Source organism: Cicer arietinum, chromosome 3 (genome assembly GCF_000331145.2).
Source record: "Cicer arietinum cultivar CDC Frontier isolate Library 1 chromosome 3, Cicar.CDCFrontier_v2.0, whole genome shotgun sequence".
Taxonomy (NCBI): domain Eukaryota; kingdom Viridiplantae; phylum Streptophyta; class Magnoliopsida; order Fabales; family Fabaceae; genus Cicer; species Cicer arietinum.
In genome coordinates this window covers 71,948,516-71,969,672 of record NC_021162.2, presented here as the reverse complement: position 1 = coordinate 71,969,672, position 21,157 = coordinate 71,948,516, and the positions used below count along the sequence as shown (strand labels likewise).

The 21,157-nt window shown below is 31.2% G+C and overlaps 4 protein-coding genes across 8 annotated transcripts; 1 reads left to right on the top strand and 3 right to left on the bottom strand.

Annotated features, from left to right (window-relative positions):
- Positions 1-314: 314 nt before the first annotated feature.
- LOC101510234 (glucosamine 6-phosphate N-acetyltransferase) lies at positions 315-1,252 on the bottom strand. Its single transcript, XM_004494125.4, has 2 exons — positions 1,107-1,252; positions 315-910 (listed from the first exon to the last, which is right to left on the bottom strand). The coding sequence occupies exon 2, from the start codon at positions 885-887 to the stop codon at positions 426-428; it is 462 nt and encodes a 153-aa protein (XP_004494182.1). The 5' UTR covers positions 888-910; positions 1,107-1,252; the 3' UTR covers positions 315-425.
- Positions 1,253-1,337: 85 nt separating this feature from the next.
- LOC101509385 (iron-sulfur assembly protein IscA-like 2, mitochondrial) lies at positions 1,338-4,137 on the top strand. Of its 3 annotated transcripts, none has more exons than XR_189598.4 (5): positions 1,338-1,640; positions 1,826-1,956; positions 2,084-2,192; positions 2,916-3,252; positions 3,854-4,137. XR_189598.4 is itself a non-coding variant. In XM_004494122.4 (4 exons), exons 1-4 carry the CDS (start codon positions 1,455-1,457, stop codon positions 3,917-3,919), a joined length of 492 nt encoding a protein of 163 aa, XP_004494179.1. In that variant the 5' UTR covers positions 1,345-1,454; the 3' UTR covers positions 3,920-4,137. The 3 variants fall into 3 exon arrangements, 1 of the variants encoding a protein (XP_004494179.1); XR_001143571.3 differs by having other exon boundaries at positions 1,339-1,640; positions 2,954-3,252; XM_004494122.4 differs by lacking the exon at positions 2,916-3,252 and having other exon boundaries at positions 1,345-1,640.
- Positions 4,138-6,665: 2,528 nt separating this feature from the next.
- LOC101508842 (lysophospholipid acyltransferase LPEAT1) lies at positions 6,666-13,725 on the bottom strand. 3 transcript variants are annotated; one of them, XM_027332715.2, is made up of 9 exons: positions 13,092-13,725; positions 12,061-12,177; positions 11,902-11,939; positions 11,535-11,599; positions 10,821-10,889; positions 10,022-10,155; positions 8,635-8,775; positions 7,405-7,468; positions 6,666-6,929 (listed from the first exon to the last, which is right to left on the bottom strand). In XM_027332715.2, exons 1-9 carry the CDS (start codon positions 13,581-13,583, stop codon positions 6,910-6,912), a joined length of 1,140 nt encoding a protein of 379 aa, XP_027188516.1. In that variant the 5' UTR covers positions 13,584-13,725; the 3' UTR covers positions 6,666-6,909. The 3 variants fall into 3 exon arrangements, with proteins under 3 accessions (XP_027188516.1, XP_004494178.1, XP_004494177.1); XM_004494121.4 differs by having other exon boundaries at positions 6,735-7,038; XM_004494120.4 differs by lacking the exon at positions 6,666-6,929 and having other exon boundaries at positions 7,062-7,468.
- Positions 13,726-17,943: 4,218 nt separating this feature from the next.
- LOC101508529 (cytochrome b-c1 complex subunit 9, mitochondrial) lies at positions 17,944-20,584 on the bottom strand. The gene is made up of 3 exons (XM_004494119.4): positions 20,344-20,584; positions 20,209-20,256; positions 17,944-18,246 (listed from the first exon to the last, which is right to left on the bottom strand). Exons 1-3 carry the CDS (start codon positions 20,461-20,463, stop codon positions 18,196-18,198), a joined length of 219 nt encoding a protein of 72 aa, XP_004494176.1. The 5' UTR covers positions 20,464-20,584; the 3' UTR covers positions 17,944-18,195.
- Positions 20,585-21,157: the final 573 nt, after the last annotated feature.

The window sequence follows — 21,157 nt, the reverse complement described above, 5'->3', positions numbered from 1 at the left end:
TATTTAACGTATGAATATTTATTTTTAGACAAATATTAATTTGTTAATATGTTAAAGTTAGTAGTAAATATTTGAATGCTCAAACAACTTTGGCGTGTGGATCAGTTTGTTTAAGATTTTTTAAGAATAACTTTTTTTATAATATTTTATTTTTTTGTTATAATAATTTTAAAAAAGAATTTTAAAAGATTTTTTAAAAATAATTTTTTTATAGTATTTTATTTTTTTGTAATAATAATTTTAAAAAATAATTTTTAAAATAAAGCTTTAAAATTAATTTAAATAGTTTATATTAAAATATGAAATGAAAGTGGTTAAAATAATAAGGTTTTTGACTTCAATATGAACTGCTATGCATAAACCAAAAACCATTACATGAGAAATACAAGAATTTGGAAATCCAGAAAAGAAAAGAAAAACACTAATCAAACAAAATACATAGCCATCTGAACTTCCTTCTGCTTAAACCCACATTTCTCATAGAACACCTTATTCTCAACGCTGCAATCAAGAATAACCTTATAACACCCCACACAACGAGCATGATCCGTAAGGAAGTTAATTACCTTCTTTCCCAGCTGTTTCCCACGAGCACTTGAATCAACAACAACATCCTCAACATGCCCAACTTTACCACAATTTCTCAAAAATTTCTTCTCAATAAAAACACTCCCCGTTGCAATTATCTTTCCAGAAATCTCATCCTCAATAACACAGATCACATGATCATCACCGAGTGATTCAATCTCTCCAAATCGATCCTCAAATTCCTTGTCAGAGACTGAATCACAAACGCTTAGCTGTTGTAGTAACTCTATGAACCCCTTTCCCTTATCAGTTATCTCTAATCTCCGTGCTCTAAACTTTTCTTCTTCACTGTTTTGCATCTTCTTCTCCAAGTGAATAATAACTGTCACATCATTGAAAACAAAATAATAATATAACTAAAAAATCTGATAATATTGAAATAAAAAAATATTGAAAATCGCAAGCAATGTGTAGCGTTTTACACAAAATATGAAAATCAGATCAGAAACTGAAACAGAAAATATAAATCGAAACAATTTGAAATCAAACAGAGAGAGATTCAGAATTTTTTCACGTACTTGCGGCTTCAAGATGGAGGAGTTTTCTGATGGAACGGTTTGATAACGACGACGTTCAAGGGAAGATAATTTTGCTACTCCCTGTTTTTTTCTATTCAGAAATTTGTGAAAATCAGAGCCGTTAATATTTATTTTGATAGTGTGGTGAAATCTGAACCGTTAATGTTTATTTTGATAGTGTGGTGAAATCTGAACCGTTAATGTTTATTTTGATAGTGTGGTGAAATCTGAACTGTTTGTTTGGTTGAAACTCGATATTTTTGAGGTCTCTGTAAGAAAGAGAAAAAGAAAAAAAAACGCAATTGAAAAGAAGATCATAGCAAAAAATCAATGGTAATTTAGAGAGAGATGCAAATGCAAACGTCGCTGATTCGACGATTGGCGCCATCGTTGGCAGCACGATTTCGACGAAACGAGAATCTTATAAGCTCCTTTTCTTCTTTATCTTCTTCTTCCGTTGTTCACCATGCCACGTCTTCGTCGTCTTCTTCTGCTGACGTGGAACCCGTTCACATAACCGAAAACTGCGTTCGAGTACGCTCCTTGTTCTCTCAATTCCTTACTTGTAGGTTCTTTGATTCAATTATAGTTCAAATACATTTCAAAAAGTTCATGAAATTCAAATTAGGTTTTGATTGATGGACCTTATGCTTGTGATTATGCTATTTATAACATAGGAACTATGTGTATCATTACATGTAATTGATTATGTGGAACAGAGAATGAAGGAACTGGATTCCAATGAATCGCCAGCAGGTGGAAAAATGCTTCGTTTGAGTGTAGAAACTGGTGGATGTTCAGGATTTCAGTATGCTTTTAATTTGGACAATAAAGTTAACTCAGATGATAGGTATAAATTAATTAACTCTTGCGTAGTCGAATTTCAATGATGATATTCCAATGATAGAACATGTTAAACTAAACCCTTGTCTTTTACAAATTATACTACTTACTTTACTTGATGTATGTATTGGCAGAGTTTTCGAGAAGGAAGGAATTAAACTGGTTGTTGATAATATTTCATATGACTTCGTGAAAGGTGCAACTGTTGATTATGTTGAGGAGTTAATTCGTTCAGCTTTCATAGTAAGTCAAATGCACTTGTGAAGTATGTATATACTGGTGTTTATTGAAAATTATAATAATCTTCATATTCTATTCTTTGCAATTCATATTTACTACAACATGGAACTTTATCGTGATTTTAGTATAGTAATTATGAGGAACAGAGTTTCTTAGGATGTGTTCTCCCGGGAAAATATTCTATAAACTATAGTAGCAATTTACATCCTGCAATCTTTGAGAATTTCTGTTTGATATAAACCATTCATCAACCTTTGCTATCAGCTTAAGATTTTAGAAGAGTTGGTTGTTGACGAGTTGACGTGGTATCAGAGCCTCGTTCTTATAATAGAAAGTTGAATGTAGCACTAGGTAGAGTAGGTATGTGCAAATTGAACATGCTTAAATCCAAAAGAGCTCTTCTAAGAATGTGTATATTAGGATACAAAACCGCCATGAGCATACATTTAACAATTTGATCTTTTATGAGAGTTGAGTTAGATAAAAACATCGCAACCATATTCAGGTTCAGATTGGAATCCAAAGTCAATAAGGCCCAGTTCAATCTTTGGAAATTCTAGAAAAAGAAATATATCTTGAGTTTTCCATATAATTCAAGGATGAACCTGTTCTATATAGAGGTGATTCTTTTGTGATCATGCAAGCAGTGCCTTTCTAGAAAACTTTTACTGTGCCTTAATACATTTTGGTGGCTTATTTTGCTGTGAAATTTTTTGTGAATTACAGACCAGCATGTTTCATTTCTTGTTATGTGGATGATGCAGTTGCTCTCCTGACTGAGCGTTTGCTTTGGACCGCTCTCTCCCAACACCACTCATGTTTTTCAGGCAAACCTCCATCAATTCAAACAAAAGTAAAGCTACCACTAGAGATATGCCTGGAAAATGTGACTAACATTTGAATAAAGTTGTTCATGCAAAATAGTGGTCGCTGGTCAGGAGAAGCAACTGTAGAGCTGCAACGCAAACCAAGCCCACATATCAGTTTTGTTATGTTAAAACAACTTAAAAGCATGGTGTGCTCCTAAAATATGTAGAGCCCCGTAGATACTTCCAATCTTAAGGTGCGTCATTCCATGAATTTGGATTAAAGAATGCTAGTAATGTACTATTTGACATTTTTGTTCATACTTTCTCCATTATTGGGTGATTTCCCATTTACTCTTAACTAAGTAAGCCCGCTCTATATGTGAGATTGATGCAACATTTCACCCAATACTAGGAGTGTTGAAAAGAGTGTCAAAGAGTGAGTAGTTAAAAGAGTGAGTAATTAGTGTTTCTACCTTTGATTTTGTTATTAAGTATCATTTGTAATCAAAGCTAGCCATAAGCTGCTGTAATCCAGTTATTTGGGTGATTATTTAGCAAAAGAAAACAAAGTACTTTTACATAATTTCACAATGATGTTTTGTCTTTTATGTTAGATGGCATCATCTTCGTAATAGAAGGCACATTTACACACCCTTAAAAGCGGTGTGTGTGTTTCAAACTAAGTTTAAAGTCCCTAAATTGTATGTGAATGTGAACAGAAAAAAGTTGATGTAACTGCTCACACATCTAATGGTGTGTTATAAATGGTGGGTGTGCCGTTTATAGCGAAGAATGTCATTCTTAAGACATTTAACCAAAGACAAATTTACATTTATTTTCTGGTTTCATTTTCAGGTAACTGAGAACCCTAGTGCAGTTGGTGGTTGCAGTTGTAAAAGTTCCTTCATGGTGAAACAGTAGTTAGCTGTCTTGGTACACCCCGCCTCATTTTCCTTCACTGATCAGATATACTTATTCAGTCCAACTAGATTACATTATGAAACATGATTTTTGTACCTAAAAAAACAATTGATTGAATTGAAGATTAAATTATTGCTTGTATACTGATATCAATGTAACATGCAGTTGTTTGTACTGGTAATAAATTATCAGGCATTTTATACTCTAGCCTGTTATAATTTCTTTTGGTGCTTTTTACCAATCGTTTGAATATCAAATGAGGCTTGCAAATGATATTTAATCGTACATAACTCATTAAACGTGGAGGTTTATAGCGATTATTATAATCTATCATCACGACCGATTTCTGTTTTGGAGCTTCCTTAGACCATTGTCTTTGCTGCTAGTACATAGCATTTATGAAATGGCAAACAATTTGATCTTATGTGATAACAGTGCGAACTCTTCCGTTAACATTTCTTGAACTATTAACAATCACATGATTCTTTTTTATGTTCAAAATCACATGATTTTTTGAGTTTGATTCCTAATTTCATAGAGAAGATGGGGCTAGCAACTAGGGTTGAGTGCAGTCAAGATTTGGTGCAATAACTGCAACCAAAGGAACACAACATTTTTTTTGTTTCACGCTCACTCCTAAGTCTTAACCCTTGGGTAGATTTGTCCAAAAACAATTGTTGTTAGATATGAACTAACGGGTGTTTTTTCTCCTATTTCAATGTACTCAAATACATAAAAATACGTGTTTAGATCGATCAATTCGGAGGTATAAAATACACCTCCGAATTAGTCTATCTGGATAACATTTGAAAGTTTTTTAGAAAATTTGGGGGTGGAAAAAGAAACTTTCACGACTAACGGCATATAATCTAGATCTAGATGTGAGATGTTTAGGTCTTCTAGCAACCATTTATTTAACTCCTTTATATCTTTCACTTTTTATAAAAACTACAAGCCTAGAAAAAACAATTGTGAATAAAAGGGGCTAAGCCCCAAAAAATAAACAACTGAAAAAACATATGTTGGAACATAGAGTATGTTAGTGTGTGAATTTAAGATCTGTTGAAACTCCACGCTGAAAAGCTCTCATATATTGAGTAGTTTTTAACTCTATAAATATTAAATTTTCACATTAGATATTTAACATATATGGGTTTGCTTCCATCACTATATAAAAAATGTTAAATTCTTATGGAAAATACACCAAAGTTGGATGTTATTCTGAACTTTCTCTTTTCTCATTTTTCTACTCGATACACTTCTTAACCATTTTTCCCCTTTCATCTTGTCCTTCAATTTTTAACTGGTTCTAATATCATTGTTCTTTTAGATCAGTTTTGTGTCGTAATCCTTGATTTATTGAGCGATTTTTGTGTTGTACTTCTTTCGATTTTTGAGTTGTTCTAATACCACTGTCTTTTTAGAGCGATTTTTATGTCGCAATTATTTCAATTTATGAATGGTCATAGTATCATATTACGAGTGTTTTAACCACCATATTGAGAGTTTCTTTTGTCTATGTTGTTTTATCTTAGGAACTTCGTGTCGTGCAGAATTTAGGCGAGTATCATAAAACGTTTTAAAAATAGATATTTAGTCTGCAATTCAATCCAATAATATATTCGGTTGCTTAAAATTTATTTTGAAACAATATTTCCAAATTCAAAAATCAATATCATATAGAAGGAGCATTTTCCACTATGGCATTAAAGTCAAGGAATGACAAAAAAGCAAAAATCACAACCTAAAGATAAATCATGCTTAGATAAATCTAGGTTGTTTTATCTTAAAAACTTCATGTCATGCATAATTTAAACGAGTGTCATAAAACGTTTTAAAAATATATATTTAATCTACGATTCAATCCAATAATATATTCGGTTGCTTAAAATTTATTTTGAAACAATGTTTCCAAACTCAAAAATCAATGTCATATAGAAGGAGCATTTTCCACTATGGCATTAAAGTCAAGGAATGACAAAAAAAGCAAAAATCACAACCTAAAGATAAATCATGCTTAGACATTGCATCAACCACTTGATTTGCTTCCCTTAGAACATGAATCCACCGAATATTTCCTTCTCCACCATGAATGCGATGAATATCGAAAAATCAGAACATAAAAAGCATTAAAAGAATAACAGCCATCAGATAACAACGAACAAGCAACTTTAGAATCAAAATAAATAAACAGTAATATTTCTTGAACCTATACTCTAAGCAACGCGAAAGCCATGTAAAATTCTCTGAAACTCCGCATCAAGCACAAAACACGTTCCAATTTTGACACCCTATCCAAAAATATATTTCCCATCCGAAAAACTCCGTCACAAGAATAATTTTAACGCAATATGAGAATTTATATAGTAGTAGCATGGGTGATGGTTTTATTCTAAAGAGAGTACAGTACAAAGTTAATCAGTTTACTCTAACATTTGTAACAATGATCTGATGGTTTTACGTCTTGAAGAAAGACAACCATTTTCAATTTTTCTTGAGTTATTGGTTACAATATTGAATCCTATTTCCTTCTTTATTTTTGTTTTCATTCAACAGATCTTCGATCCTTGGTCAACGTTGGCTGAGCTTGGGTTTCAAATGTTCGGTTTGTTGTTCAGTGGTCACACTAACATCGTGCCAATAATAATATAACAAGAACTAATGTGACGAATTTTTTATGTAATTCAAAAACTACTTTATTTTATATACTTTAAGGGTTAATTAATAAAAAATGATACTTGAAGGATTAGATTGAAGGTTAATCATAAAAGAAGTGTTGCTATTCGTTAGGGGCTTTGCAAACCAAGGTACCAGAAAGATAAATGCAGCCCTAAGCTTGTTCTACCTGATGCTAAACATTAAAATATTAAATAACAAGAATCGACAAGTTATTGACGAAGTTAGAACCCTATATTTATATTGGAGAGAATCCTATAACTGTAGATACATCGAGCCTCTGCTCATGAATCGCATTCATACTCCCGAGGCAGTTATTGGATACAGATTTGTTCTGCACAGAATTTTCTATGTTAATTTCTTTTCTTTTCCCGATAAATAATAGAACCATACAATGAATATACAAGCCACGAATCCGAAGAACTAGCATTGGGAAAACAAACCTGCAGGAACACGAAACAGAAGATTCAGATCTAAAGTTACATAGCTTTTCTCAAATGAGTTAGGTCATTTATCACAATCAAAACGTGAACAGCAAAACTTTTCACTCTTGAATTGTGTCTTATTCACCAGCAATTAAAACACATTATTTGTCACATTTTTTACAAGAAAATTACACAAGTTCCTTTCAGAAGTTTATGTGTATGTATTTATTAGCTACACCCCTCACGCTAGCTGTCCATTCATATATAAAGCAAATTCTAAGTTTGAAACCAAAACTCGAGTGTGACTACATATCAATTGAGGCCGGGGGTCATGAAATTATCAATCGTCTTTCTGATGCAAAACACTAGGCAGGCAATTATTACCATTGAGAGCAGCGTGATATATTCGTTTTTCAGCTAGCCCAATATCGGAAAGTGTCAAATTACCCTGCAAGCAGAACATACAATAGACATAAGAAGATATCATCAGCAGTCACACTATAACTTTCAATCAATAAGATAAATGTTACTTCCCTTCGTTACAAGGAAACACTGCCTCCACAAAACAGTTAATACATAACTACCTTAGGCTATTAGGCTATAGATACAGATATAACACTGGAATAAAGAGTGCAAGGCAAAGCCCGAAGAATTTGAAATTCGCCAAACGGTACTATGCAATGAAAATAAAAATAAAAGGAATAAAATTAGTACTATACTAAATAACCATTCAGTATTTGTACAATTTTGTCGAGCAAAACAGCAGTGCGTGTGTGCAAAAAAATTTTAAGGTTTTTTACAAAAGAAAAATGGTATAAGATTTATTAAACGAGTGCAAAAGAACAGTTCCAAATGAATATAAACTTCATACAACATGAAAAGAACTTTCAATCTAATGACTGTCTTTATGAGAATGTAATCCACATTTACAGTAGTGTAAGATTGATTTTAATTTCACACTTGTGTCTACTGTCTTGTCTACAATAACTTTCCACTGAAACAAAATGTTGAGAGAAAATTGTGCATTAGGGGAAAACCATTAACACCTATTCTGGCAATCCAAGTCTAGTACAAATGTGGTACAAGCCCCACTGACAAGCAATACTACTAAGTTAACATCATAAGACTCCTAAAACAAGTCCTAAATCCTAATATCCTATCATTTTCTTGAAAAACTAAAAAAGTCAACGAAAAAATCAACATTTGAATTTTTAATTTATGCCAAGCATATATCACGCTCAGAAAATCTTAAATAAGATCCAATATATTTTCTACTCACAACAAACATCACAAAATTAATTTACAATATACTTTTCAAACCAAATAAAATGCCAACTATTTTATTATGTACTTGGTTTTTCCTCAAACTTTTGAATGCAGAAAGATTCGGCAAAATATTTCAATGGTCAGATTCAAAGATTCAAAACAATTCTATATGAAAAACTATTGAGTGGTGTATCTGTGTGACGTCTTATAAATTTCCAATTTATACACATGGGCAACGATCAACTCCAACAATAGAATAAGCTACCCCATATCCTTTCAAACTATTTATTTACCTCTAGTGTAAAGAAATATTGGATCTATTTACATAGTAATAATAAAAATAAATACCTCACTAGCCATTAACCTTCTAACATTACTGGCATACAATTTGGGATCGTCCATTTCCTGCTGCGAGGGATAGTAAACAGGTAACTTTATCACCTCTATATAATTTACAAACTGACAGAGGAGAAATATCACATGGCGCACCTGCCAAAATTAATGTCAACTTCAGACTAAATTAACATAGTTAAGATGATAATTTATCCAATTAAATTAGCAGAAAGATGTAAGCATAAAACCTTAAGTTGTAGTTTTTCTAGGGTTAATCAATTAATCAAAGACACAGCATGTCATCCCACCAAAACAATATGGTACACTATATAACGCGGGTAACAAGAAGAAGAAAAAACACAACTTTAATCGATACACTCACACCCCTACAACACATAGTAATGTTAACAAGGATTTATCCATAATGCTCATCCTTTCAACATGGCCAATGAACGTTTTGGATGGCATGACAACACTTAGGTTAAAAAATCTACTACCATTATATTTGTATCAATATGCTCAATTGACGAGTACACTTCTTTTTGTTTCTACACATCTTTAACTGACAAGTACTTCAAATCCATGTATTTTGCATACTTTTAATAGTTGATATTCTTAGAGAAAAAGATAATTGCCAAATTCTCACAATAAATCCTAAATGGCATAGATATTTTGTCGACAATACCAGGTTTTAAATTTGTGGCCTCAAAACACACCACAGATTTTGCCTCCATTTAAGTAGTAAACGCAGATTGTCTTCCACTGATCATGACATTGATCGTCCATCGAGAAGAAACATATACCAAATGTGGAATTCTTGAGTCTATATATCAATTTATGCGTGAGTGTGTAATCTTTGGTGCCTTATAAGTATCTAAGAACCTTCTTTCCAATTGATTTGTGGTGATATATGATAGGACTACTTTGACATCGACTCAACATTCCAACGGAAAAAACCATATATGGCCGCGTACATGTTTGGGCAGCTCAACTGTTTTGAGCTATGGGTTGATAATTCAGTAAGTCTTTTATGAGAAAAACCCAAAAATCCTTGTGCTCTACTATAGAATATTTCTTTTCGTATCACACATGATACGTCACCCATATCTTATATTTCAAAACTACTAGAGAAAATCTTCTTTACATTATTCAACAAAAGATCAGCGTTGCAGCAAGTAGAATATCGTCAACACGTAAGACCAAAAATATGAATTTGTTCACACCAACCTTCATATAAACACACTGATAAAAGTACAGGATGTTGACATATTTACAAAAAATAATCGTTAACATGTAAGACAAAAATATAACATTTACAGAGTAGCTTAGAAGTTACAGGATTAGGTTTTATAATCAGAATTCGTCAAAAACCCTGAAACTATATTATTATAGAAGTACTTACCCCAGATATGGAATCCCAGGCGGGGCTAAATCTCTGGTAATTGTATTTTAAAATTACAGGAAGTACTGGTGCCTTTGCCAAAAAGCCACCGGTCTTGAATGGGAGGAGGAAATCTCCATTTGTGGTTGTACCTTCTGTAGAATACCGAATAGCATGAAATCAAGTTATTTTTAGAACATTGATTTGAGAAACATAAATTATATTAAGAACATTGATTTGAGAAACATGATTTGCAATGAACAAATACACAAACATTGACTAATGTCTACAATATATGACCAATGCTAGTGCTACCATACATGACGACAAATAATAATTAACATACAAGCAAACCAATAAGTAAATAAATGTGAAGAACCTTAAGGCATAGAGTTATATTTGAAGATAAATAAATGAGAAATGAAGTCAAAAGGAAATGGACTTAACAAATGAATCTTTATGTTTAAATAAGATTTTAAAAACAAAACACATTGAGTCAAAAACATAAATTTTGGCCTGCGGAAGAGAACAAGGATGCAGTATTCATTTCATAAATAGGATAAAAATTTGCATCACTCATTTTATAGAGACTCCCATATCTACCAAGTATGAACAAACAATATATTGCTATTCTTTAGGTAAGTTTAGGTTTATATATTCGAGACATCAAGGTACCAAACCCCTATATAATATAATGTATGTAATTACTGAGTGTAAGATAATCTGCTCCAGTGTGAGAACTCAAGCCCAATTTTGTTAAAGCTCAAAAGAATAAATTCAATCCACATCCCTCCACCCCCCAAAAAGGAAGGGTTATAACCTGGAAATAACATCATTAATGGAGCATATTTGTTCTGATGTGCTTCTTGAATTCTTTCAGTGGCCACAGCTGCAGGAAGAAAGTTCACAGGTTAGCTACCAGTTGCAACTAAACAAATAGTATATATTCTACAGGTAGTAAGACCCTAGTTTGACTGACTGAAAAACAGGAATATGTCTAAAAGGAAAACCACTAGGGCCTCTCAAAAAGGCCACAAATAACATAAGTATATCTAGAAGCAAAAAAGGAAATTAAAATACCTCCAAGAGAAATTAATTAAATTAAGTAAAAATGAAATTATTTACTTTGGTCTATTTAGGATTTCCAATGCAAAGAATAAGGTTTTAACTAACCACATGATGCCACCAAACAGGCTCAATGAAACATTTATGGTAAGTCAAGTAACTAAATTACCATAATTGATTGAGCACTCTCTTTTTACAAATGGTATATAGAATTTTGCATTGGCAGGTTCAATGTATACCTCACAAAATAACAAACGGGAGGTAACACTTGTACCACAGAAAATTATGAGTTAAAGATGCAAAATACCTCACCCAATCAGTATACAATTAAAAATATGAAAATAACAACACAAGGAAGAGGAACAGGATGGAAATAAGGGATGTTGTACTGTTTTTACTTCATTTAAATTGGGTACATATTTATCATTATTACAAAGTGCACATATACAAATCTCTATGAAGTAAGCACCTGAAACACCCTTGAAGTCTGATGACTTTGATTCCCGCTGAACATAGATGCAACCAAGGCACTTGCTGTCACAAAAAATGTCACAATACATAAGCGCTAGGTTCACAAAAATACCTTCCAATGAAAAGATAGTGCACATTGAATCATGCAAAATGCAGCATATCATTTCATCAATTATACGTCGATCGATCAATATTATAAGACTCTCTGTGAAGGTTCACTTTTCAAATGAGATTTGAGAAAAGAATAAAGAGCAGAATGCCTCAAGAATGAAGAAGAAGAAGAAGAAGAAATAAGATTTAAGTTTGCAATGATCCACAAACTCCATAGAAATTAAACCAGAAGGAACTAAAAAAAGAAAACAAACCTGATAAGACCAACGAGAGGAAGTTTGGCCACTGATCTCTTCATCGATGAAATCCAAGATTTTAACAGAACATTTGGAACAAAAAATGTCAGCAACATACATATATACAAATATATACATACATTCTAGAAAGAGAAGAAAAAATATCATATGACAAACCTTGGCAACAAAACTTGGGAACGAGGAAGACATGTGATACAAAATATCCAAGTATGACACGTGATTAGATATTATTACACCAGGTCTTTCCATCTCTTCAGACTGAGGTTTGTTTTCCTAGTTAAAAAAATGAAGCAGACAGAACAAATTAAAGAAATGTAAAGAGAGAACATTTCCACTGTAAAATATAATGAAACAAGCTGGCCGGCAATAACCATTAAGATACACCCAATAGTCCTTCGAGCAATGACAAGGTAGATAGAGGCACTATTGAGTAAATAAATATATTATAATATTAGTAAGAGTCAGTTTTGATAAACTTAACTACAAACATTTTTAGAGAAAGTCTTATAATAATCATGTGTAGTGTATGCTAAAATTAACTTCTGCCCTTAGTTCTAAGGGCCTATTTGAATTGAATTATTGAAATTTATCTGCTAACATAAACACTTGTAAGACAGTTTGGGAGAGCTTATGGAAACAACTTAGGACATGTTTTTAACCTCTTTTCAGCTTATTTCCATAAGTTTTCCATGATAACTTATGAAAACAACTTATAGCAGCTTATATAAAAAAAATGAGTTTATTTTTTGTTACAAAAATTGTTTATACATAAGCACTTATATGATAATCACTTATGTTACAAGTGCTTCATTAAGTTGTTTATCCAAGGGATTCATTAAGTTGTTTATCCAAACAGCCCAAATTGTGGTCTGCAACAGCAATATAAGGTATTAGAGGTCTCTGCAACCGTAATTTGCCGTAACATTGAAATTTGCGGCTTAACGGTGACTTCAAATGCAATTTCAAACAATTTTGCTCTCCAATTTTACTTCATCATAATAGCAAACAACTAAACATCTATAAAATACTTGGAGTTTTTTACTAGTAAAAAACACTAACCTTATTCTAATAAAGATGCTTATAAAAACCTATCAACAAGTCCAAACAAAAACGATAAACTAATTTTAACTACGATACTCCTGATGAATCAAAATCGAATGAATAAAAACTGAAAGTGGAAATGAAACCTGAGTAAAAGAGGTAGTAGACTCCGGAATCCAATAAAATCCAAAAACGAAAAGCATTGCTCTAGAAAGCACTTTTCCACACCAAACAATAACACTCCTCCTCCACCCTCTCAAACGAGAATAATCATCTTGTTCATCTTCACGATTCGGCGTCGAAAACAGAGTACAAAACCTACAAATTAAATAATAAACCACCAAAACAGTTGTAGCGAGAATCACTCTAATCGGAAGGAGAGTAACGAGGGCGAAACCGAGGAGGAGTTTCTCTTTAGGAGCTAAGTCTCCTCTTCCCATGGTTCCGTAAACATCGCGACGAACATATGGAGCAAATTTCTTCTCGAGGTCTTGTAGGTCGACGGCGTTGGTGGTGGAGGAAGATACTGAATCTGATTTGAGAAGAGGACGATCGTCGCGAACGGTGTTGATGTTTCCGTTTGATTTCGGTGGTTTTGAATTGAGGTCTTTCAGTTCTGACTCCATCCCCTTCATCATAGTTCATAGATTGTTGTTACTTCTCATTCTTAGCTTTCATATACTACTACTGCTACTCTCGTGAGTCGTAGTAGCTAATAGGTAATTAATTAATAGTTAATTCGGGTTTTTTCGTGACGTGAGTGAGAGAAATAACAGAGATTAGCTTAGAATCACACAAAGCTTACGTTTGCTTTCCCAGATCTGTAAGCAAATTTTTCTTTTTTATTATTTTTTTTTATCGGTAACTTTAATGAATGATATCCTCATTTTTATATTTACACGAAAAATTTAGTCTTTTTTTTCTTTTCTACAAAATTTACACTTCTTTTAAAAAAATTTGTACTTTCTTCTATTTTATTGGTTGGTGGAGTTTGGAAACCGAGTAGAGAGAGAAAAGCAACTATCCATTTAAGAAACGAAAATTCTATAAAAAAAAAAAATCAATACTATTCTTTTTAATTTAACTATGGTAAGAATATGAAAGATAAAAATGACCATTTTATTTGTTAGAAAAAATAGTATTTCTATTAAAAAATGAGTGTTTTTTTTTATTAAGGAAAATAAATAGATTTTAGAAGTTGAGAAAATAAAGTAGTTTGTAGAAGTTAAGAATTGATAAACACTTATTTCCTTTTTAAAAAATTACAAATGATATATTTGTAAAAAAATGCAACAAATCAATATTATCCTTCTCAATTTTAATTTCAAGAATATAAAGAATAAAAATGACGATTTTATTCATTAGATAAAATTAATTTTTTTACAACAAAAAAAGTGTAATTTTTAGAAGTTGAAAAAAAAAGTAGTTTGTAGAAGTTAAAAATTGAAAAAACATTTCTTTTAAAAAATGCAAATGACATATTTGTAACAAAAATATGAGATAGTAACGAGTATGCACGGTGTAAATGTTCGGTTAATAATTGATGGAAGCACTACAATAAAGTGTATAATCCTACAATCAATTATTCTTATTAACTAACATTTAAAAATTAGTTTACGTCAATGTATAATATTTTTCTCTATTTATAAATATTATATAAAAAATAGGAGATAAATATTTTTTAGATAAATAAATATAAAATATTATAAGATAAATATTTTTTTGTTAATACAATAAAAATATTAAAATAAAAATGGGAAAAATATTTATAATTAATGTTTAAAAAATATAGGATAAATATTTATAATTAATATATTAAAAAAATAAAGGACAAATATTTGTTAGAAAATCACGAGAGAAAAATTTATAATAGATACATAAAAAATATATATGACAAATACTTTTCATGAATAAATACTAAAAAATTGCATGATAAATATTTATATTAGATGCATAAAAAACACAAACAAACATTTGTAAATAAAATATATAAAAAAATCATATAACAAATTTTACAGGGATGAATATTTGAACGAATAAATATTTAAAAATAACGAGATAAATATTTTTTATTGGCACATACAACATCAAGAGACAAATGTGTCATTGACAACTATATAAAAATATAGAATAAATATTTATCATTGATACATAAAATGAGATTTCTTACTAGTTTTAAATAAAATTTTATGATTATAATTCAAGGGATAGAGGAGATGGAAATATGACAAAAATAATTTAGTTAAAATTCCTCCTCTTTTTTCTTCTAAAAAAATTTCATCATTTTTTATTCGTCTAAATATAAATATAATTAAAATATCTCTCATCTTTTATTTTAAACTAATATATCTTTATTCTTCTTCCTTTCCCAGCATTACTGTTTTTTTTTTTTTGGTAATTCTCTCCCTTCGTCGAAACAAATACTACGTTTCGGTACACCAAATAAGGTCATGAGTAGTTTATAAATAAATAATATTCACACTTTTTAATCTATCAAATTATTTTTTAACAATGACAAAATTGTGAGAACTTACACACAACATCTAAAGTAGACAATACCTCAAAAATATAACATTGACATGTCAATTAGGAGTCTAAGCTATAAGCCTTTTAGCCACTTAACCTTGTTTGGTGCTTTTGTTTTAGTATACCAAAAAAATTTACATTATCTAAGGGTCGAGTCTAAAAATAGTTTATAAACGACACTCACATAATTCTAATGAGTTGGTCTAATGGTAAAAAGACATATTTTAAATCTGATATGTTATGGGTTCGATCTCCGCTAGTGATAAATTCTTTTGTAAGTGCTCAAGAAGACCCAAGATTTTCCCTACCTTGGACTAAACAATACCTTGGAAATTATTATCACTCTAAAATCATATTATTATTTTGAAAAATCTAATCCTCTAATTAAGTGACTTGATTTTTGTTTATTTGATAAAAAACAAAGGAAAACATATATGTGTCTTTTAATCAGGTCATTGTACCAATTTTATTAACTAAAATTGTTGATCAACACCAATCAGATCATTGTCTCAATTATAAAGACGAAGTAGCATTGTCAATCATCATTAAAATTTCAAGTAATATTTTAACAGCGGTCCATAATAGATCATATATTATATTGGTCCATTCATAATAGCATATATACTAGTGCAATTGGTGTATCATATTAAGAGTAGTACAAAAAAACTACCTATAATTTATTATTCATAATAAAACAGTTGAAAAATGTGGCTATAACTAATGCTATAATGTTTGTTACGCAATGTATTGTTTGGAAGAAAAAAAAAAAGATGCAATCGTTGGAAAAAACATGGTCAAAAACCAATTGATCTCCTTCAAGTTGTGGGTTAAAAATGGCCTCATTCAACTAAACTGTTGTAGAATCTTAATTTTAGCTTATCACTTATCATTGTTTTTTTTTTCAACGCTATTTGCGCATGTTTAGTCACACTTTATGTACAAATGCCTTGACTTTAAGAAGTATTGTCAATCATCAATAAAATTTCAAGTAGTTTTTTGAACAGTGGTCCATAATAGACCATATATTATATTGGTCCACTCATGTTAGAATATATACTACGACAATTGGTGTACCATATTCAGAGTAGTACAAAAAAAATACCCATAATTTATTATTCATAATGAAACGCTTCAAAAATATGACCACAACAATGCTAGAATATTTGTTACACAATGTATTGCTTCCATTATTAATTTTGAAATGCAATAGATTTGTTTGGAAAAAAAATGCAATCGTTGGAAAAAACATGGTTAGAAACTAATTGGCCTCTTTCAACATGTAGGTTAAAAATGGTCTCATTCGACTAAGTTGTTGTAGAATCTTAATTTTAGCTTATCGCTTTTCACTGTTGTTTTTTTCAACACTATTTGTGCAGGTTTAATCACACTTTTTGTACAGATATCTTGAATTTAAGAAGTACCTTATTCAAAGTATTACAAAGAAACTACGCATAATTTATTATTGATAATGAAACGGTTGAAAAATATGACCACAACAATGCTAGAATGTTTGTTAGGCAACGTATTGCTTCCATTATTAATTTTAAATGCAATAGCTTTGTTTGAAAACAAAAAAGCAATCTTTGAAAAAAACATGATCAAAACAGCCAACAGATTTAGTCATTTTCTAAACAGTTGCCTTGAGTCAAAGTAGTATTGTCAATCATCATTAAAACTTCAAGTAGTTTTTTTATCAGTGCCCATAATAGACCATATATTACATTGATCAACTCGTGTTATCATGCATATTAGTGCAATTGGTGTATCATATTCAAATTAGCACAAAAAAAATACCCATAATTTGTTCTTCATAATAAAACGGTTGAAAAATGTGGCCACAATGTGAGACTGGTTGTTACGCAATGTATTGCTTCCATTATTAATTTTGAAATGCAATAGATTTGTTTGGAAAAATATGCAATTGTTGGAAAAAAAAACATGTCATGAACCAATTGGCCTCCTTCTTCAACCTAGAGGTTAAAAATGACATCATTCAACTAAACTGTTGTAAAATCTTAATTTTAGCTTATCACTTTTCACTGTTTTGTTTTTCAACACTATTTGCGCAGGCTTAGTCACACATTTTTTTTGTACAGCTGCCTTGAATTTCGGAAGGAAATGTAGATTTGTTTTGAAGTTACTAAGCTTTTTTGAAACTTGAGGGTGAATGGATAAAGGAAGCTTTGACTGGGAAGTGTTCTGGAAGAGGGTTTTCAGAGGATAAGAGAATACTAGTTTGATTTGAGGGTATTAGAGAGATATGTAAGTGACTTACTAGTTTATTCAAAACCCTTAAAAGTCTTCTCACAATGCATGTTTTGGATTCCTCCTTACTTTAGGGTTTTGGTCCAATGCAGGAAAATAAAACCTCTGCAAACTCTCAAACAAAGCTTTAGTGAAGTCAATAAAATGAAATCAGTGAGCAAAATGATTTTGCATATGTAATAACCTATCATAAAATAAGCAAACTGATAAGCAACCGATTTTCATAATCCAATCATTCGGGATAAAATCATTTATAAAAAGAAGAAAAAATAGATTGCAGCAGTTCAGGATTTTATATTTCCAACAGCCAGTAAATGAAGCCATGCATGACTTAAGCACCACAACGACAAACATATGCACTTATTGCAAAATGGAAAGTGCTTCCAGCTCGTAATGTTTACATAAATTTTCCATGAATATAATAAAACTTCAAAATGGTTAACAAGATGGTCGAGCAATTTACTCGTCTACTGGCCTTTGCCCTAGCACAGAAATGTCTTCATATCGTTTCTGCAGAAGAAAATATAATCATAAGTTAAAGGTAAAATCATGAAAAGCCAACTTCATTTTTAAATCATGAATCATAAATAGTATCAAATCATAAGAATTAGAAACAAAAACAAAGGAACAATGGCTTCAAATATATCATATAAATGGTGAACAATACTCATTGATAATTATAAACTACAAATAGACAAAACGACTTAACCATAATTCTCACACACAAAAATCACAAGCCATAAGTCACTATGAAAACAGGGAAACGATGTAGCCAAATAAACTACTCATAGAGTGAGCTGACTGGGTGAAGCCTCTGTTTTAAAATAATGAAAAAAAATAGTAATGAAACAGCCAAATGTGGTGCATAAATTGAGTGAGTGATTGTGTGAAGCCCTTTCAGAAGAACAGTAATAGAGCAATGAAATAATCAAATAGATGCTTTCAATGAGTGTGTGGCTGAGTGAGCCCTTTTTTTCCAATGAAAAAAAAAAATTAGCGAGCGGAGTAGTCAAATCTGGTGCTTTCAATTTCTTTGTTGGAATTTTGATGAAAAAAAAACAAATTGCTGAATTGTCAATGTCATGCGAGGAATGCAAAATTACACTGATTCATGCATAAATCACACAATTCGCCATATCATTTCAAATTATGCAATCCTAATGACTATTTCTATTACCAGATACCGGTGTTTGATATAAAAATAATAATAGGATTGACAATAGACACTTGAGATGAGAATGAGAATAGACACTCATGTCAACAGAAGGCCAACAAAGGCCCTATTTTAATCTGATCTTTGACGCCTAACCAACAACGACGTTTGATTATTTGATCATTTCAAAAATAATAGTGAAGTGAACAGCAGAACATACCTTATTATGAGTTTATGACAAATGGATAACACCGTAATTTTTTCCTCTTTCCAAATAGGAATGTCAGGGAAGCTAGATTACCAAGTGACATGGAAGAGGAGGGAAATATGCCTCAGAAAAGAGTGGATATGGGGGGAGCTTTAGCACATATAAGGGGAAAAAGACATTTGTTTTTATGACTTTTCTTCTGAAGAAGAAAGCTACTGTAGCACACAGTAAACAATAGGGTAAAATTATTGACAGTAGGGGGAAAAACAATTGGCACAGACCATGGTGTGTCAGAATCACTTAATCTAAACAACAGGTGAGCTGGAAGTACCTATATATGCTAAAACATGGGTACCGATTTGTGAAACAGAAGGAAAAGAAACAACAAAAACAAGTATAGACTAATGAAGAAGATCAGAGATACACGATTAAGCAGGCCAAATATATAATCTAAAAATCTTTAACTAGAACTTTGCACAGATTATATAAGCTACAGACAACTAAGAGACAGTCATATGAAAACCATTCTTCCTTATGCATCCACACTTCATAACAATAGAAATATAAAAAAGACCTTTCTGATTTTCATACTCGGTTGTTTCTTATAGTTTAAAGAGCTTCTAATATTAACCCAGATTCTTCAATGAAATACCAAGATCCGATAAAATACATCTTAACCTAATTCGACATCTCATAAATTAAAAAGGTAATCAATTGTGTGCTATCAAAAGATTATAGTTTCATCAACAGTCACAGTACAACAACCAATAATTCAAGCCATTGAGATTAAACAAGTTTTGCAGACGCCACAATTTATTTGAGAATGAAGTAACAACAATCCAATATATATAATCATAGAAAATTAAAAATCTTCATCCCGATAAATTATTCTTTAAAAAACCACGATAAAAATTCAACACCAAAAAAATTTAAAATATTACTGCAACCAAAACAATGCAAATTTTAAAAGCTTAATCGCTTTCAAAGTCATATATAACAGTAAAGAGATCTTAAAACCAACGCTACAATAAAGATAATTTAATAGCAGTTGTATCATAAGAAAAATTTAGAAAATCGATAGATTAACCAAAGAGTGTCATAGGTTCATTACCCCAACATTATTGCGTTCCCAGAGCTTGTGAACTCCGTAATCGACAGCCTGCAACAAAATTTAGGGATCTTCTAGAATCAAAAAAGAATAAACAAAATTGAATAAAAGGAAAATGAAAGGAAAAAATTGACAAACCCGTTCTCCGAGAAAGGCACCAGCGATTATGAAGGTAACATAAACAGAGTTGCGTCGCATAAGAACCTTGTAAAGGCCTTCTAAAACGCCTCCTCCTCTTCTTCTAGCTGCGGATTCCATGGTGAGATGCGGTGGTTTCGATTCAAATGCTTTCTTTCTCGATCTGAATTGTACTCTAGGGTTTGTTTGTTTGTTTCCACGACCTCTTTTTCTTCGCCGTTCTCAAATCTAAACAAGGGTCGAACTCTTTGACCATTTCAAACGGACCGTACCGGCTCGATTGGACCGAACCGCGGTCTGTTCGGTATTTGCGCATACACTATCTATGGGCTGGGCTGGATTATTCGTAGATTTCAATTTCTACTACGCATTTGAGATAAATAAAAATTGAAACGGGTTACTTTTTGCACCGCACTTTTTCTCTTATAGTCACACCTAAACGTTGTCTACGTCTAAAAATACCGATAAGAAATTATATATTTTCTTAAAAATATAAATGGTGACCCATTGTGTTTTCACCTTTAACAAACATAATTTTTCTAATGAAAAATGATAACATATACTCCAAAATCATCCATTAATAATTCAAATATAAAACAAATTTATCTTGAGATTAGTGCATTTTAATTTTTAAAAGTTTAAATGTTCTTCTTTTCAACAAAATTATTATTTGAAGTATCAATAACATGTGCTTAAACATGACTCTTTTTTAATTAAATTATAAATAAATTATTGATAATAAAAAATAATATAGTTAGTTTATCGACATCCAACACTTTTTAGGTAGTGATTATTATACGACAAACTAAAGACA

Excerpts from the sequence above, each read along its gene's own strand:
- LOC101508842 (XM_004494120.4), bottom strand. The coding sequence starts at position 13,583 with ATGATGAAGGGGATGGAGTCAGAACTGAAAGACCTCAATTCAAAACCA. Across the intron at positions 11,600-11,901 it reads CCTCTCGTTGGTCTTATCAG|CAAGTGCCTTGGTTGCATCT; the intron begins GTTTGTTTTCTT and ends TTTTTGTGACAG. Across the intron at positions 7,469-8,634 it reads GAAGGTTAATGGCTAGTGAG|GGTAATTTGACACTTTCCGA; the intron begins GTATTTATTTTT and ends TTCTGCTTGCAG.
- LOC101510234 (XM_004494125.4), bottom strand. The coding sequence starts at position 887 with ATGCAAAACAGTGAAGAAGAAAAGTTTAGAGCACGGAGATTAGAGATA.
- LOC101509385 (XM_004494122.4), top strand. The coding sequence starts at position 1,455 with ATGCAAATGCAAACGTCGCTGATTCGACGATTGGCGCCATCGTTGGCA. Across the intron at positions 1,641-1,825 it reads TAACCGAAAACTGCGTTCGA|AGAATGAAGGAACTGGATTC; the intron begins GTACGCTCCTTG and ends TATGTGGAACAG. Across the intron at positions 2,193-3,853 it reads TAATTCGTTCAGCTTTCATA|GTAACTGAGAACCCTAGTGC; the intron begins GTAAGTCAAATG and ends TTTCATTTTCAG.
- LOC101508529 (XM_004494119.4), bottom strand. The coding sequence starts at position 20,463 with ATGGAATCCGCAGCTAGAAGAAGAGGAGGAGGCGTTTTAGAAGGCCTT. Across the intron at positions 20,257-20,343 it reads GTGCCTTTCTCGGAGAACGG|GCTGTCGATTACGGAGTTCA; the intron begins GTTTGTCAATTT and ends ATTTTGTTGCAG. Across the intron at positions 18,247-20,208 it reads GGGAACGCAATAATGTTGGG|AAACGATATGAAGACATTTC; the intron begins GTAATGAACCTA and ends TTTCTTCTGCAG.